The 16,649-nt window shown below is 41.0% G+C and overlaps 2 protein-coding genes across 2 annotated transcripts in view; one reads left to right on the forward strand and one right to left on the reverse strand.

Moving 5' to 3' along the window:
- Window positions 1–16,649, forward strand: part of rpl15 (ribosomal protein L15) — a 332,935-nt gene that overhangs the window by 150,599 nt on the left and 165,687 nt on the right. The gene's annotated exons all lie outside the window — the stretch shown is intronic.
- LOC141754910 (protein lin-28 homolog A-like) lies at window positions 56–16,190 on the reverse strand. The gene is made up of 4 exons (XM_074614343.1): window positions 16,181–16,190; window positions 14,579–14,763; window positions 10,137–10,315; window positions 56–548 (listed from the first exon to the last, which is right to left on the reverse strand). The coding sequence occupies exons 1-4, from the start codon at window positions 16,188–16,190 to the stop codon at window positions 323–325; spliced, it is 600 nt and encodes a 199-aa protein (XP_074470444.1). The 3' UTR covers window positions 56–322.

Here is a 16,649-nt window from a genome sequence, read left to right on the forward strand (position 1 = left end):
AAGATTTTTGTATTTCAATTTTGTTAAAAATAAATAAAAAAGTCTGAGTTATTGGAGGCACACATGACGTCAGATCAGTCCAGGGACTTGATATCTCTTGCTACTAAACGGCCGAATTCAACGGGAAGTCTGATTGTTTCATTCCAAAGCTAAGACACTTATCCAACGGCAGAAAAAACAACTTAGAAAGAAAAAGAAAAACATGTCTGCCGGCGCTCTATTGAACAACACATCACCTCAGTACCACAGTGATGCCGCTCAATAAGATAAACCCTGAGGTAGCTCTTCCTATAAGCAGTGTTCCAGTGAAAAAACTCACAGTTCACTCTGAGTTCTCAGAGAGGGCGGCCTGGCTTCGCTCCTCTTCCTCGTCCCTCTGTGAGGAAGCTGGAGACGAACGCTGCTGCTGCTGCTGCTGCTGCTGCTGGGCTTTGACCGGACAGCTGGCCACCATGTGGGAAACACTCTGACAAAAATGGCACTTTTTGGGCTGAGGGGGCAGCTGACACTCTTTGGCGTGATGGCCGGGTCCTCCACAGTTGTAGCATCTAGAATGAACAGAAGACAGGAAATGACCTCAGAGGGGCTATTACTGTACTATCGAACGCGGATTGGACCAAAACATCTAGTTCTGCGTCCGCATTAATATGTCGCATTTGTACTTCTTAAAGGTCCCATATCGTGCTCATTTTCAGGTTCATAGTTGTATTTTGTGTTTCTACTAGAAAATATTTACATGCTGTAATGTTAAAAAAACTTTATTTTCTGCATACTGTCTGCCTGAATATACCTGTATTCACCCTCTGTCTGAAACGCTCCATTTTAGTGCGTTTCAACGTAATTGCAACGTAATTGCGTTGCTAGGCAACAACTTGGGTCCATGTTTACTTCCTGTCAGCTGACGTTATTCACATACACTGCAAAAGGAAATAAACTGGAACACATTTAGAATGTTTATGTTTAAGACCGTGTAATGGTCTAAATATTGTATATTTGTGACATCACAAATGGACAAAAATTGGCTTGTTTCAAACGCACAATTTCTGAATACGGGCTGTGTGTATTTCTCCGTATATTGAGCGTTTTGATATTTTAACAGTATTTATAAAGCACTTAAACCTGCTTTAAAATATAAAAGACAGGAAAATCTCACTTTTTACAATATGGGACCTTTAAGACAACAGAAAATATCTTGTTAACGCTTCCACTTTTAACATTTTAAGGCGTTTAAAATCTGGTGCTACAACCTCATCAGTTTCTGAATTTACTTAAAGGATAAACCCCTTGAGATGCACCATCTCGTTTTCAAAGGGGTCCTCAGGCAGAAATCATGGATTTTAACAAACATTTAAGCAGATTGTTATTATTATTATTAATAATAATAATAATAATAATAATAGTAACAATAAATTAAACGATTCAACGACACAAAGCAATCAACATAGTAACATCAACAAGGACATACACACAAGGACTCTCCCTCCATCCCAAACCACACAAAACAATAAACAAACAACAAAACGTGAAAATGATGTACATAATAATGAAATAACATTATGTTAAAGTCTACTTGTAAACTGAAAATGACGGTAAATAAATCCAAAACAAGAATAAGTAGGTTTAAAACATAAAAAAAGCAGATAGGTCTTGAAGTCGTGGAAAGAAATAGTCTATCTTGGAGAAAAACTGTAAACAAAAAGAATTTTATTGGATGTTATCAATGTTAAATATTAGCGTTAATAAGAGTTTTGACAAGAGGCTGGTTTTCATTTGAATAAAGTGAAGTGAATAACTTCCACCAGCAGAGGGCAGCACAGCCCATCTGATCTGGTGTCAGATCCTCTTTAACAGATCTGTCACCATGCTGTCCACATTAACTGCAGTCCCAGTGGTGGACAGAATCAGAATCAGAATCAGAATCAGAATGGTGTTTATTGCCAGGTGTAAGAGGTATACACTAGGAATTTTCTTTGGCATTTTTGGTGCGAGACAAACAGTACAATATAATAACAAAAGAATGGATAAAAACAAAAGAATAGATAAAAGAATAGATAAAAACGTTAGAATAAAATAATAAAAATGTACAATTTACAAATTACAAATAAGCTATAAACATGATATAAAGATAGTGCAAATATTGAGAGAGGGGGGAGAGTCAGTGTCGGCAGGGGGGGCAGTAGTGTGTGTGTGAGGGAGAGACAGTCACAGGGGGGCGGATGGGCTGTTGGAGAGCCCCACTGCCATGGGGAAGAAACTGTTTTTATGGCGTGAGGTTTTGGTCCTGATGGACCTTAACCTCCTGCCAGATGGCAGAGTCTGAAAAAGATGGTGTCCAGGATGGGAGGGGTCGGCCACAATCTTCCCTACCCTCCTTAAGGTCCTGGAGGTGTACAGCTCCTGGAGGGAGGGAAGGTTGCAGCCGATCGCCTTCTCTGCAGCACGGATGACCCGCTGCAGCCTGGCCTTGTCCCTGGCGGTGGCAGCGGCGAACCAGACGGTGATGGAGGAGGTGAGGATGGACTCGATGATGGCCGAGTAAAAGTGCACCATCATGGTCTGTGGCAGGTTGAATTTCTTCAACTGCCTCAGGAAGTACATCCTCTGCTGGGCCTTACTAGTGAGGGAGCTGATGTTTAGCTCCCACTTGAGGTCCTGGGCGATGGTCGTGCCCAGGAAACGGAACGACTCCGCCGTGTTGACTGGGGAGCCGCGCAGGATGAGGGGGGGGAGCGGGGCTGAGTTCCTCCTGAAGTCCACTGCCATCTCCACTGTCTTCAGGGCGTTCAGCTCCATGTGGTTCTGGCTGCACCAGGATGCCAGATGGTCAACCTCCCATCTGTAGGCAGACTCGTCACCCTCGGAGATGAGGCCGATGAGGGTGGTGTCATCCGCAAACTTAAGGAGCTTGACAGATTGGTGTCTGGAGGTGCAGCCGTTGGTGTACAGGGAGAAGAGCAGTGGGGAGAGAACGCAGCCTTGGGGGGCACCGGTGCTGATGGTCTGGGTGTCGGAGACTTGCTTCCCCAGCCTTACGTGCTGACTCCTGTCAGTTAGAAAGTCTGTGATCCACCTGCAGGTGGAGTCAGGCACGCTCAGCAGGGAAAGCTTGTCCTGTAGCAGAGCTGGGCTGATGGTGTTGAATGCGGAACTGAAGTCCACAAACAGGATCCTGGCATAGGAGCCAGGGGAGTCCAGATGCTGGAGGATGTAGTGGAGGGCTAAATTTACTGCGTCGTCTACAGATCTGTTAGGTCTGTAGGCGAACTGCAGTGGGTCCAGCAGGGGGTTGGTTATTATCTTTAGGTGTTGGAGCACAAGTCGTTCAAAGGTCTTCATTATCACAGAGGTCAGAGCGACGGGTCTGTAGTCCTGAAGACCAGTGATCCTTGGCTGTTAAGGGATTCGACCGAATTGATCTCTGTCCCTCAAGAGATCGTTTAAGGGATACTTTGACAACCTTTGTTGTTCTACCAATCAAGTTGAAAGGGTTTAAAGTCTCCCTTTGCACTCAAAACTGTGTTTGTTTTTGTTTGTCGTTCCTTCACTGTGATGTTTGAGCTTCACTGTGCAGAGTTTGTTTTCACATTCACCTGCTGAAAGGGAAAGTGTATCCCTCACTTTAACACCTGAACTCAGAGATTCTGGATTTTTTGATGAGGGAGAAAAAAATAGATGTGCTGTTAAGAACTTTCAACTATTTAACTTTTGTGGAAAATCCATATCAGATACAAATTATCATTCAAAGCAGAGTATTTTACATGTCTTAAAACATGTCTGGAAGAGATCTTTATTACAAGGAACTTTAATTTTGTGATGACAATCATTCAAAATAACTAAAAATCTTTTCGCTGACGTTCTCGTTTACTTATAAGAGGTATGATGGCATTTGCATGATGTTTTCATAGCATTAATTCATGCAGTTGTAGTATACAGTTGTTTTACATGTGGGTTTTTTTGTCTCATGCATTGTACATCCCCGTCCATCTTTGTAGTCCATGCATCTCATTGGACTTCAACACCAATAAGTGTTGGTGCTTTCAAATGAAACTCATGAGCTTGTGTTTACAACATGGGAAGTCGTGTACACGATATGCGTGGCGTTCAAGTGGTTAAGTCGTGAGAACACCGTTGTTAAGCAACGGCAATATTAACGTTACTGTTGGCGTCTAGAAGCCACAGATGCTAACGAATTAGCAAGCTAGCAAGCGGGTAACATAATGCAGGAAATGCAAAAGCATAATGACAGAGGAAAAAGATAAGGCATTTTCCTCAGACATATTATAAAATGACCAAGAAAAACAAGATATGACTAAAATTACAATATATCAACTTATTATGCACCGAAAAATGAACTTCCAAGGCCTCCGCCATTTCTGACAACGTCAACGAACACGTCACAAGTCGTGAACTCAGAGCTTTCAGAAACTTTCCACTTACAAGGTCGTGAATACGACAAGAGGGGGGCGGCGTTCATATGGACCCTTCTCGTAAACACGGTAAACACGACCCCATATAAAGGCACCATGTGATCTTGTGTCAGGGATACACAGATGTTTTGCATTGGGGCTAATTACCTGAATGTATACACACATTTACATTCTAACATTTCTTGCTGCCTACATCTGTTTACCTAGTATGTCTGAGGAAGGCCTGCGACTGAAAGCTTGTGAATGGAATTAAAGAGATTGTGAAAAATATCGCGATATTAAAAAATTTTTCCAGTATCAACATTTATCACAGAACGACAAAACTGTGTTGTGTGTTCCACTGTTTCCATATAAATTTAGTTGGAAACTGTTTGACTGTTTCGACACAGGTGTAGGGATGTCACGAGAACCGATACTTCGGTACCAAGTCGATGGCAAAATTCTAAAACGTGACGGTACTCATTTTCTACAGTACCGAAGGTACCGTACAACGCCTGCAGGGTCTGAAATTAACACCCGCCAAGCACCAGATGTTTGAAAAACACACACAACAGCGCCATGCTACAGCGAGATCCAGAGATGCAGAGATCCTTTTTGTTCGAGAACAGGATTCACTCATGGGGGAAAAAAACTGAACTGAACTGAACAAACAGAATTTCTATCTTTTGTTGCTTATTGCTAAATCTCTTAAAAGTGGTGTTTTTTTATTAATGAACTCTAGACTCTTTATTTACTGTATATAGACACGTGTACACATTACGTGGGATCTTTTTTTTTTTTTTACCATGGTATCGAATTTGGCAACGACAATCGTGGAAATTCATTGGTATTGGTATCGACTACTAGATTTCTGGTCTCATGACATCCCTACACAGGTGTGATTAATAACATTGATGACTGCTGCAGGGCCCTGCTGCTGGGTATACATCTCACTGACATTGAAATGTGGCAACAGACACTCTGCATTTACATTTAATCGTGAACATTATGTTAACTCACACTAATACATTTTTATCTGCCTTTCTACACGGCAAAAATCTGCGACTTTGGGGCTAAAGTCTTTACAGTGTCTGCTCATCTTTACTGAGGCACCTCGTGGAGCAGAGCCATCATTAATGTGATTAATTACTACTGTGCTTTATCTGCTTTGGCAAGTCTCATAATGTCTGGTGTGAAAAAAGATACCCACATGTAGAAAACTGTTTCTAACTTCAAATTAAAGATAGATTTGTCAAACAATAACAAGATAAGATCATATTTTCACAATAGGAAGCCACTGGAAGTCATGATTCTGCAGTTAAACAGGCCAAAGCCTGAATTAATCTCCACACAACAAGCTGCTCTGGTTAAACACAACACTCCTGCTAGCGTTTGTTGATCTCGTAGCTCGATGTGTATTGTTATCAGTAAATCAATGCTGAGAAAGCTAATGATCAGTAGCTAAGTGAAATCCTGTTGGTGAATTCATTAGGGCGGGATAAATAAGGCCAGTGAGGCTCGAGCTCTGTGTGGTGTGACACAAAGAGACATCGGCCACTTAAATGAGGGAGCAAAAAAAACATTGATTTCTTTGTGGACAATCTGGTTTTCTACGGGCCCTGGCTTTTCCCTTTAGCTCTCCATCTGCAGTCGAACAAAGTAATTAAAAGTAAACAGAGGAGGGATCTCAAGCAAGATTCATGTCTCTTCATATAGTGCAGAATTAAATGGAAACCAGGCACGTTAAATCTAACAGCAAGCTTTGGTCAAGCTTTGTGTAAATTCACAAACTGACAGTGTGGAAACTGTTAATCAAAACTAACTGGCAGATATCTGATGTATTCTGATGGCAAATCCTCCTCCTACAGCGACAACCTCTTTAAGGATACAACTTCTCGTTTCTTTTGCTTCTCTCTTGACGACAAATCTCATTTAAGACCACAACAAACAATGCGTTTGTCAGTACTTTCCTACCCCGTCTGTGGTCTATTTGTTATTATTTAGACACAAATCTTAACGCTGCATTCACTTTTCTGCAACAAGCATTCACATAAAATCATATCTTGACCTTGAGCAAACTATCTCTTGTTCCACCAATACAAGTGTTTTTAGCTGCTAAATGCTCCACTGTGTTCACCAGCTAGTCTCCAACTGCAACCCCTCTCACACACGCACTGCAATCCTGAACTTATCTAGACATTAAACCGGAGGAGATGTGAGAACGCAAATGTCCGAATCATTCGGACCAGACATTAAATGGACTTTACCCTGCCGGTACAAAGTCTGTGTAACGTCCAATAGAGCTCATGTGTGAATAGAGCAGTGGGCAACCTCCGGCGTCTGAGAAGTGAAGCCAATGCTTAAGTACCTTAGACTTGCATTCTTTCTAATAGCCAGCAGGGGGCGACTCCTCTGGTTGCAAAAAGAAGTTGGATTATATAGAAGTCTATGAGAAAATGAGCCTACTTCTCACTTGATTTATTACCTCAGTAAACATTGTAAACATGAGTTTATGGTCTCAATCGCTAGTTTCAAGTCTTCTTCAATACAGCATGATGTTCATTTAGTAAATTATGGTCCCATTAGGAGTCAAATAGACCATAAAGCAGGGAATGCTTAGGGCGGGGCTACCTTGTGATTGACAGGTCGCTACCACAGCGTTGTCCGGTCTGGGAGTTGTCCGTGTTTTTGTCTTACAACTTGAACTCTTTCACAGTGTGTTTTCAATTCATGAAAGTTAATTGTAACTTTTTGGTCGCCTAATAATGTCTTTTTCGGCGTTTGGTTGTACTTAGCTCCACCCTCTTGTGTCACTCCTGGTTGCAAAAAAAACAACGTGGCGACGGCCAAGATGCCGAACTCAAGGCTTCAGTACCTGCAGTCCACAAACCAATGGGTGACGTCACGGTGACTACGTCCACTTCTTATACACAGTCTATGGAATAGAGACGCTCATTGTCCTGAGAATTCACAGCAAGCGAGTGGGCGTGTTGATGACGTTTCTATCTTGCGGCTGGCGCAAAAATTAGAAAAAAAAGAAACATCTAAGGGTGAAGAAGTATAGGGTCATTTACACAAAGATGCCGACGAAAATGTCTAACCGGAGAGACAACGAGACTTCCGTCGATAAGGGCCGACAACGAGACAAATTCAAGGAACGGCAAGAGACTCGTTGTTTATGACCAAATTACATCCTGCCTCCTGCACGCTGTACTCAGGTGCTACATCTCGCCTACACCAAACAGAGTATTTTTCCAGTAGGTGAGAACGCAGTGCATGTGTGAAAGGGGGCTTCTGTCTGTGGTTGTGGTGCTGAGCAGGTAGCTGCACAGTGGGTTTAATATCAGAGCTTTTTCCACAGAAAACAGCTGCTGCAAATGGAAATCTGGTTGACGAGAGCAGTGAGACTGATCCAAAACAGTAAAGTTGCGGGACATAAAAACAAAATAATGAGCTGAAAAATGCTAAAGCAAGTAGAGTTGTAGAGAAGTGCAGAGTGGAGCTCACACATACAAATTTATATTGTTTCATGTTTTTTCTGGTCACTGTAGGTTTTATTAAACATTACTGAAAGAGGAGGACATTTGTTGGGGACTATTTTTTGCAGCGTATTAATCCCCATGTGGTGCTCTAGTGAGTATTTGTGGCAGCAGGCCAGTATAATGTGGGATTGAGTCAAATTAAACTACAGTGTGTGTGTTCATTGTAATGAATGAACATGTCAGCTACTGCAACAGTGTGGCTGAACCGATGTGTTTTAATAGTTTTCAGACAACAATGGAGCTTAAATTACTTATAATATAATAAAAACATAGAACATGTGTCTTTTAAAGCAGCATAATTCAGCCTGTGAGATAGCGAGTGATGAAACCCAGACGAAGCCCTGCATCATCTCACAGCTAACCACCACTTCCTTCCTCTCCTCCTCTTCCTCCCCCCCCCCCCCACCTCCTCCTCCCATCAGGGCTCAGTATTGATCAGCGTGGCCACGAGGGCGGGAGAGGGATCTCCTTTGTTTCAATAGAACTGTGATCTCTGAACCCTGACCCCTCCTGCACCGCTCAACACCCCTCCTCCCACCCTCCACCATCCATCTCATTTGCACACCATATCCCATTGCTGCTATGGCAACGGCGACCTCTGACCTCTCTCCGGCACCTACATCTGTTATCAATTAAACGGAGAGGACTCTTTCCCCTTCTGAATACTATACATTTATGTTTGGGAGAAAAGAGGAAACATGTGAATGCAATCAGACCTATATAGAGGGTATTTAAGGACAGGAAGCTGGGGGATTATTTTTATCACTGCAAACCGTGATTAATGAAGTTCAGCTTAATAAAATGCTATCACATTAATAACCTTGTTGGATCTTAATGGCCTACAACCTGCAAATCAAACTCCTATATTCTTTAACTGCACATTTGGAACCAGTAAGAATAGAAAGTAGGAACATCTGAATGCAAATCCAGCAGGTATTTAAATTTGGGAAGATGTGGGATTGATTTCATTACTATGGTTAATATGGTCAAATTTACAAGATGCTACCAAATTAAAAGCCTCGCTGAATCTCGATTGTCCAAACAAGCTTCAAAGACAAACAGAGCGACTGCAAATAAATGACAGCTTCCTCCACTAGTGTTCAATCACAGGTTAATTCATAGTTTTATACTTTGAAGTAATGAAGCTACACTGTGGTCAGCTCAGAAGCCAAAAGATGGAGCGTTGGGGGTTGAAGAAGCCTGAAGAGATCAAACCATCTATTGATTTAACTCAGCCTGCTGCTGCTGCTGCTGCACAAAGAGACGACATTTACTTCTGTTTGAGAAAGATATTTTTAAGCCCAAAGCGTAACTTTCATCAATACAATGATAAACTGACATCACTTGTAAAACTGATATGAACGCTGCAAAAATATCCCTCTCAGCAGGTCATTGTTGTCTGTATTTTTAGACCTTAAAGTCTTAAAGGTCCCATATTGTAAAAAGTGAGATTTTCATGTCTTTTATGTTATAAAGCAGGTTTAAGTGATATAAATACTGTGAAAAGTATCAAAACGCTCAATCCACAGATAAATACACACAGCCCATATTCAGAAACTGTGCATTTGAAACAAGCCGTCAGGATTTCTGTACATTTGTGATGTCACAAATCTACAATATTTAGACAATTTCACAGTTTTAAACGTAAACATTCTAAATGTGTCCCAATTTATTTCCTGTTGCAGTGTATGTGAATGACATCAGCTGACAGGAAGTAAACATGGACCCAAGCTGTTTCCTAGCAACACAATTCCGTTGCCATTTCGTTGAAATACGCTAAAACTGAGTGTTTCTCATAGAGGGTGTATACAGGTATATTCAGACAGATAGTATGAGAAAAATAATGTGTTCTTTGAACATTAAAGCATATAAACATGTTCTAGTAGAAACACAAAATACAAGTATGAACCTAAAGATGAGCATGATATGTCCCCTTTAAAATCTTTTTCAAACTAATAGAATAATCTGCCACTGCACAAAGAATATGTGGACTTGTTTCTGATACAAATCAACTTTTTTTCTGATTCTAAGATCACAAATTGTAATATTGACATTTCTGTTTGAGTGTGTATCGAAAACAAACATTTTCATCAATGAGCTGTAGAGGTGACGGTTCCAGGCAAGCATGTTTCTCAAAATGTTGAACTTGCAAAAAATGAGCATGTGAATGTCCTCAGTCTGGACTCACCTGTCACCCTTGGAGCGTCGTTTCTGGCCGCTCTTCGGTCTTCTCTCGCTGCCCAGGCACGGCGCTCCGTTGGGCCCGGTAACCCGCACCGACTCCAGCCCTTTAGAGGATCTCTTAAAGGTGAACTCAACGGCTTCGCCTTCTCTGAGGCTGCGGAAGCCCTCCATGTGCAGTTTGCTCTGGAAATGAGAGAGAGCGAGGGTCAGAGAGTTAACAATCTATTGAGCACGATGGACCAATCAGGGAACTATGGGGAACATAACTGGTGATAACTGAGTGCTTCTGAGAACTCATGAAGCTTCCATGTTTTCCCAGGTTAAAATGACCGGTCAACCAGTAATGTGTTTGTCCAATCAGGTGCTCAAGTTAAAGGAACAGGGAAATAAGCGTAATTGGTTTCTCAAAGAGTCTGGCTCTGTCCAAACGTAACAAAAGCAGCTCTAAAGCACATTATGTTTCCTGCATTTAATCTGTACAAACACCAGAAATGTAAAAACGACAAGTTGTGGTTTTATTGGGGGCTTTGTGTAGGACTATTTCTACAGAGAATTATCACCTGAATCTGCAGCTCCCATCAGCTTTACGGAGCTTTATAGAGAGCTTCAGCTCATTGTTTAGCTGTCGGGCTGCAACTTTACTGTTCTGTTTCAGTCTCACGGCATAGCATCTTTATCAGCCACAGCAGGCAGCTGTTTTCATTGAGGAAGCTCTAGAAACCCACTGTACACTACCTGCTCAAAAGCAAACAGCAGACAGACCCAGTTAGAGACTAGCTGGTGAACATAGTGGAGCATATAGCAGCTAAAGAGACAAATATTTCCCCCCAAGTGCTGGTGGAGACCAAACACAGAGCTAAAAGAGAGTTAATATTGGACATAAACACGACTCCAAATGAATGATCATGTTGCTCTGCAACTGCTGGATGTATAAATAAGCAGCTGTTTGCTTACAAGTTCACCATATCAACTTAAAAGGTGATGAAATGTCAGCGTCAGTTAACTGTTATTTTGGCAGTTTCTGAAAAAATAAATACAGTTGTTTAGGGGAGAAAGGTGCTAGATGTCTAAGCTTAAAATCAATTCCATTTGTGGTCCTTACAAGACAAAGGTGCAGCTCACTTAAAAATTGGCCGCACACTTTTGAGTACAATTTTACTGAATTTACTTTCAAACACCCCTCCTCCCCTTGCACGTCTCCAACCAAACCTCCACAGCATTCCCCAACCCCACCCTGCTCCCTCAGCACCACCACCTTCATGCAGCCACAGACTCTCCAAAAAAGAGTCCATCTGGTCAAGTCTCCAGATGACCACTGCTACTACTGGAGGATGCTGGGAAATGACACAAGGGAGGAGGAGAGTGCATTCCTGGGATAGCTACCAGAATGTATGTATCCTGAGGAGAGTAAATCACCCAACAGTGAGCTACACTATTGATCTTTCACTGAGTAGCTTTACAATTGTCGTGGTAAATAAAAAGAAGGATCTACCACACAGTGAACACGCCAAACACCAGCTGTACTTAAGGTATATGTATATAACTTACTATCCCTTTAAACTCCAATGCTATCACTATGAATAGTCTCTAAGTAAATACAGTTTTAATGTGAACAGCACATCCTTTGTTGTCTCAGTATGGTCTACTGCTACAGTATGTTGCTGTATTGCTATAGCTTTGAGATTATTTCCCATTTTGACTCCACCTTGGTGAAAAGTAGGATGGTGGCAGAGATATCTCAAAACATCAGAGCAGAAGAAAACAGAAGCAAATAGAGAAAACACAATTAAATGAAAAAAACATTTTCTAGCATACCACCCATCCACCAAACAATAAGAGTATAATAAAGTCCATCTAGGTTCAGCCTGGCTGCAGACACAAGCCAACCAGCAACGAGCCTTAATGGTTATTTGTTGCTTCGTACACATTAAAGCTGCTGCTGGCTGAGCTGGAGGAAATATAGAAAGTAATCCTGCTGACCAGTATGACCAGTATGACCACAGGATCTGTCGATTGCACTTTACTGGGAATAACAGTCAGACAATTTCACCTTAATGAATGTCCTTTTGTTACTCTCGACCAAAGCACACTATAGTAGGCAAAGCTGAGGTCAGCTCAGAGAACACGATTTAAAACGACAGAAGAAATTGTGATTTTTTTTAACCTTTTAAAAACATGTCATTGTTTGCATGATCCTGTTTAAATCTGTTTAAAATATATAAAAAAAACATATAGCTAAAGCACTCATTCATTTCGCAGTGGAAAGCTAAGGTTCTGTCTTTCGCGTCATCAAGTTGTATGCTCGTGATGACGTCATTATGTTACATGCGGAACGTAACGAAACTATCAAGTGCTCCTTTGCACCCGATCTGCTCATAAAAATGAGCACATCTCAAAAACTACAAAAATGTTCATAGTTCATATAACTTATGGAGTGTTAAGAAATATTTTTTTCATGTTTCTACATTTAGAAATATTTTGAATCAATATGTTTTGTGTGTTTACAGTATTTAGTAATATTTCATGAAAAAAAAGTCAGATTTTTGTATTTTTTTTAACGCCATTAAAGCATCCCCTGCTTTATGGTTTATTTGACTCTAAATGGGACCATAATGTACTAAATGAACATTATGCTGTATTGAAGAAGACTTGAAACTAGCGATTGAGACCATAAACTCATGTTTACAATGTTTACTGAGGTGATAAATCAAGTGAGAAGTAGGCTCACAAGTAGGCTCGCAAGTTTAAGACACTTCCCTTTACAGACCCGGAGTTGCCCGCTGGTTCCAATAAGTCTCTGCATACCAGAACCTTCAAACCTGCTGCATTTCAAATGAGCAGGTGTGCAGAATTAGCTAACTGACTGGTCATACATACACAAGATATTGAAAATTGATCACAAACTACCAATCTGCCTTAATGTGAGGTTATTTGTTCAAATTTGGCTCCTCTGCACTGCCTCTACTACAATGTCCCATCAGACCAAACCTCTGCACACCAAATAGACATTTCACTGAAGCCTAAAACAAGCATGAGCAGGGCTCTGATCCCCTCTCTCTCTCTCTTTCATCAGATGATCTACAGCAGCACTGTGCCGGGTAACCTGAGAACAGGTCTCTCTACCAACAGGCTCCACACGGGAGGTGGGACTGGGTGGGCTCCCTGATGCTTTAATGACTTTATAACAGGAAGCAGGGCTGGATGGGGAGAGGAATGAGCCTTGTTATCTCTGCTTTAGCCTCTAACCCCTGTTAAATAGAAATGGAGGAGCTTGACACCTTTGAGGTTCCACCGCAAACATCCGTCTTGGTGGTGAGGTGAGTGGGGGGAGTTACAGCACTGACTTTAACGATGTGTTAATCTTCAGGTAATTTTACACAAAAACACATCAGGTGTCTTACATTCTTCTTACCAGCTGTTTTTGTGGGATAATGCCTGACTTTACTCCAGAGAGAAGTCCATTTCTCTCAACCATCATGTCTATAAACTGAAGCAGAGTTTCCTAAAAAAACATCTTTACATTTAAGAAGCAAAATCTGTTGGTTTTCATAAATAAACTGGGTTTTACACATGCTGAATATGTGATTGCTTTTACTTTGGAGGAGAAAGATTTCGTTCTACTTTTGAACAAGCTCTTACATTGTACTGAGGCGTATTGCTCCCACGCCTGAAAAAGAAAAACAGATCGTTATCACGTATACTTGTAATGTGAAAAGTTTCTTATAAAAAGATGTTTTCACGTTATTCCGACATACAAACAGGGCAATGCTGCACCCTGACACGAAGCGATCAGGGTTTATTTAGCAACAATGACTCCCTAGCTGTACATTATCCTGTTTATGACACGGCTACTTACTTAAGAAATCAATAAGTTCACACGAAAACGGTCAGCCAGAGTCTGACATCAAAACTGCGTCCATAGCAACTATCGGTTAAGTTATACATAGCAACGGTCCGACATAAAGAAACAACAGGTCAGGATTTCTATCCATTTGTGATGTCACAAATATACAATATTTAGACCATTACACGGTTTTAAACGTAAACATTCTAAATGTGTCCGAGTTTATTTCCTGTTGCAGTGTATGTAAATAACATCAGCTGACAGGAAGTAAACATGGACCCAAACTGATGCCTAGCAACGCAAATCTGTTGCAATTCCATTGAAATGCACTAAAACGAAGCGTTTCAGACATAGGGTGAATACAGATGTATTCAGGTAGACAGTTTGAGGAAAATAATGTGTTTTTTGAACATTACAGCATGTAAACATGTTTTAGTAGAAACACAAAATACAAGTATGAACCTGAAAATGAGCACGATATGGGACCTTTAACATGGACACCAATTAAAAGCTTTCCTGATTATTCTCTGGAGAATCGGATGAATACATCAGGAAGGTGTGTTATAACCAATATGTGACAAGCAGCAGGTATAGCATCTCACCTGGTGGACGAACACGTCTAGCAGCTCCTCCAGAGCAGTTCCGTCCCTGCTGCTCATGGACAGGAAGCCGAAGCCCATCCTCATGTTGAACCACTTGCAGACGCCGCTGCCCCGGGACAGACCCTCCTCCTCCTCTTCCTCAGTCTGCGCACCGCCTGCTGCTGCTGCTGCGGCTGCTGCTGCTGCTGCACATCACACAGAAACACACAAACACAGTGATGATGGTCACAATAAAGAGTGAGATGAATGGCTGGTTGTCTATATGGTTGAAACGGCAGCAAAGTGAAGCGCAGAAGGGCCGCGTGCGTCTGACGTTTTGCGTAATGACCCGGAAAAAAAACAATAAAGTAACAGCCCGGGCTGTAATGATATACTGTTATATATATATATATATATATATAAAAAATGTCATATGTTCAATAATGTTCATATTCATAATCAGTTAATCTGCATATATTTACCTGGTCATCAATTTTTTTGTCAATTAAATGTCGGAAATTGTGAAAAAAAAATGCGCATTACAATTTCCCAAAACCCAAGATTTTTTTTTTTTTGAAAATAAATCCAAAATATATTCAATTTACTATCATAGAAGATTTTAGAAACATTTTTCGCATTTTCCTTTAAAAAGGATTTAATCGATTATTTTCAGTCGGGTTTTTTTCCGCCTTTATTTTACTTTTCTTGTTCAACTCTATTACTACTACTTTAATCACACCACAACTGCTAAATATGATAAACTGCGGCTTATTAACCCAGCACTGACATAATTCATGAAGTAAGTTAATGACAATAGAATCAAATCAGTCTATATCCACTAATAATTAATAAAGAAATAGTTTCAGCCATAAATAATGATGATTGTAACAAATTCTGTATTTTGTTCACTAATACACTTATGATGTAATACGATATGAATCATTGGCCTACTGAATATATATAAATGTGTTTGATCTAATATATTTGTATAGATTATAAATATTCAGAGTGAGAATCGCTTTATTCGCCAAATTCACAATGCACACAGGGAATTTTACGCAGTAAAAACAATTAAGTAAAAAAGGTTAAGTTAAAAAGTTAAATACAATAATTATATACACTTAAGATTGATAAAATGCTACATTCTCATCAGTTTTTACAATAATAGAGTAAGTACATTTCTTAATATATTTTTAAATAGCCTACGTGCATGTCCTAGCAGGCCTTCAAAATAAAATACACCTTCCCTCTCTTCTGACAACATTAAAATGCATAAAAAGCCAAATCTTTATGGAAGCAAATCCTTAAAACCCCTGTTTGTGTTTCTCCAAAGCTTCTCAGATGAAGAGAGATTTAATAACAACAATAAAAGTTGTATCTCTCAGTAAATGTTTGTTGGTGTCTTTAAAGTGCACCTCCACTCTACCTCCTCATCAAAACAAGCAGACACCAAGAAATGGCAGCACTTCTGCAGAGATGTTTCTGAATAGACAAGCACCCAGCAGCCACCTCAGAGAGGACAGAAGAAGACAATACCAGAGGAAGAAGAAAAAGCCAGCTCTCCCTTCAGCCTCTTTTCTATTCAACCTCTTTCAGAGCATCTGCAAAATAAGCTCTTCATACCTTCTGCCATGATGGTGGGAGGTTTTTTCTCAGCCTCCTGCAGAAAAGAGCTCTAAAGATCAGATGAAGTGAGTGAAATGCATGCTGGCCATCCGTGTTGATGATAATCCTCCAGGAGATGGACTGCCCTCTCTCTGCTTCCTGCTCTCTTCTCCCACAATATGCAGAAAGCCCCTTGACCCTCCTACCTCTAGTAACCCCCACTGACCACACACACTCTCACACACACACACACACACACACACAAACACACACTCACACGCGCGCGCGCGCACACACGTACACGCGCACACACACACACACACACACACACACACACACACACACACACACAACCACCTTTTCGGTCAAGTCCACGTGATTTCCAGTCGCAGATAAATCACACATGTCCAATAAGACATAGGGAGCCAAAACAATTGACAAAATGACCAATCAGGGCTCTGGACGATGAATTAAGGGCCTAGAAGGA

The sequence above is a fragment of the Sebastes fasciatus genome, chromosome 17 (assembly GCF_043250625.1).
Source record: "Sebastes fasciatus isolate fSebFas1 chromosome 17, fSebFas1.pri, whole genome shotgun sequence".
Lineage (NCBI taxonomy): Eukaryota > Metazoa > Chordata > Actinopteri > Perciformes > Sebastidae > Sebastes > Sebastes fasciatus.

Excerpts from the sequence above, each read along its gene's own strand:
- LOC141754910 (XM_074614343.1), bottom strand. Across the intron at positions 10,316-14,578 it reads TAGACGTGTTCGTCCACCAG|AGCAAACTGCACATGGAGGG; the intron begins GTGAGATGCTAT and ends TCTCATTTCCAG. Across the intron at positions 549-10,136 it reads CGACGCTCCAAGGGTGACAG|ATGCTACAACTGTGGAGGAC; the intron begins GTGAGTCCAGAC and ends TGTTCATTCTAG.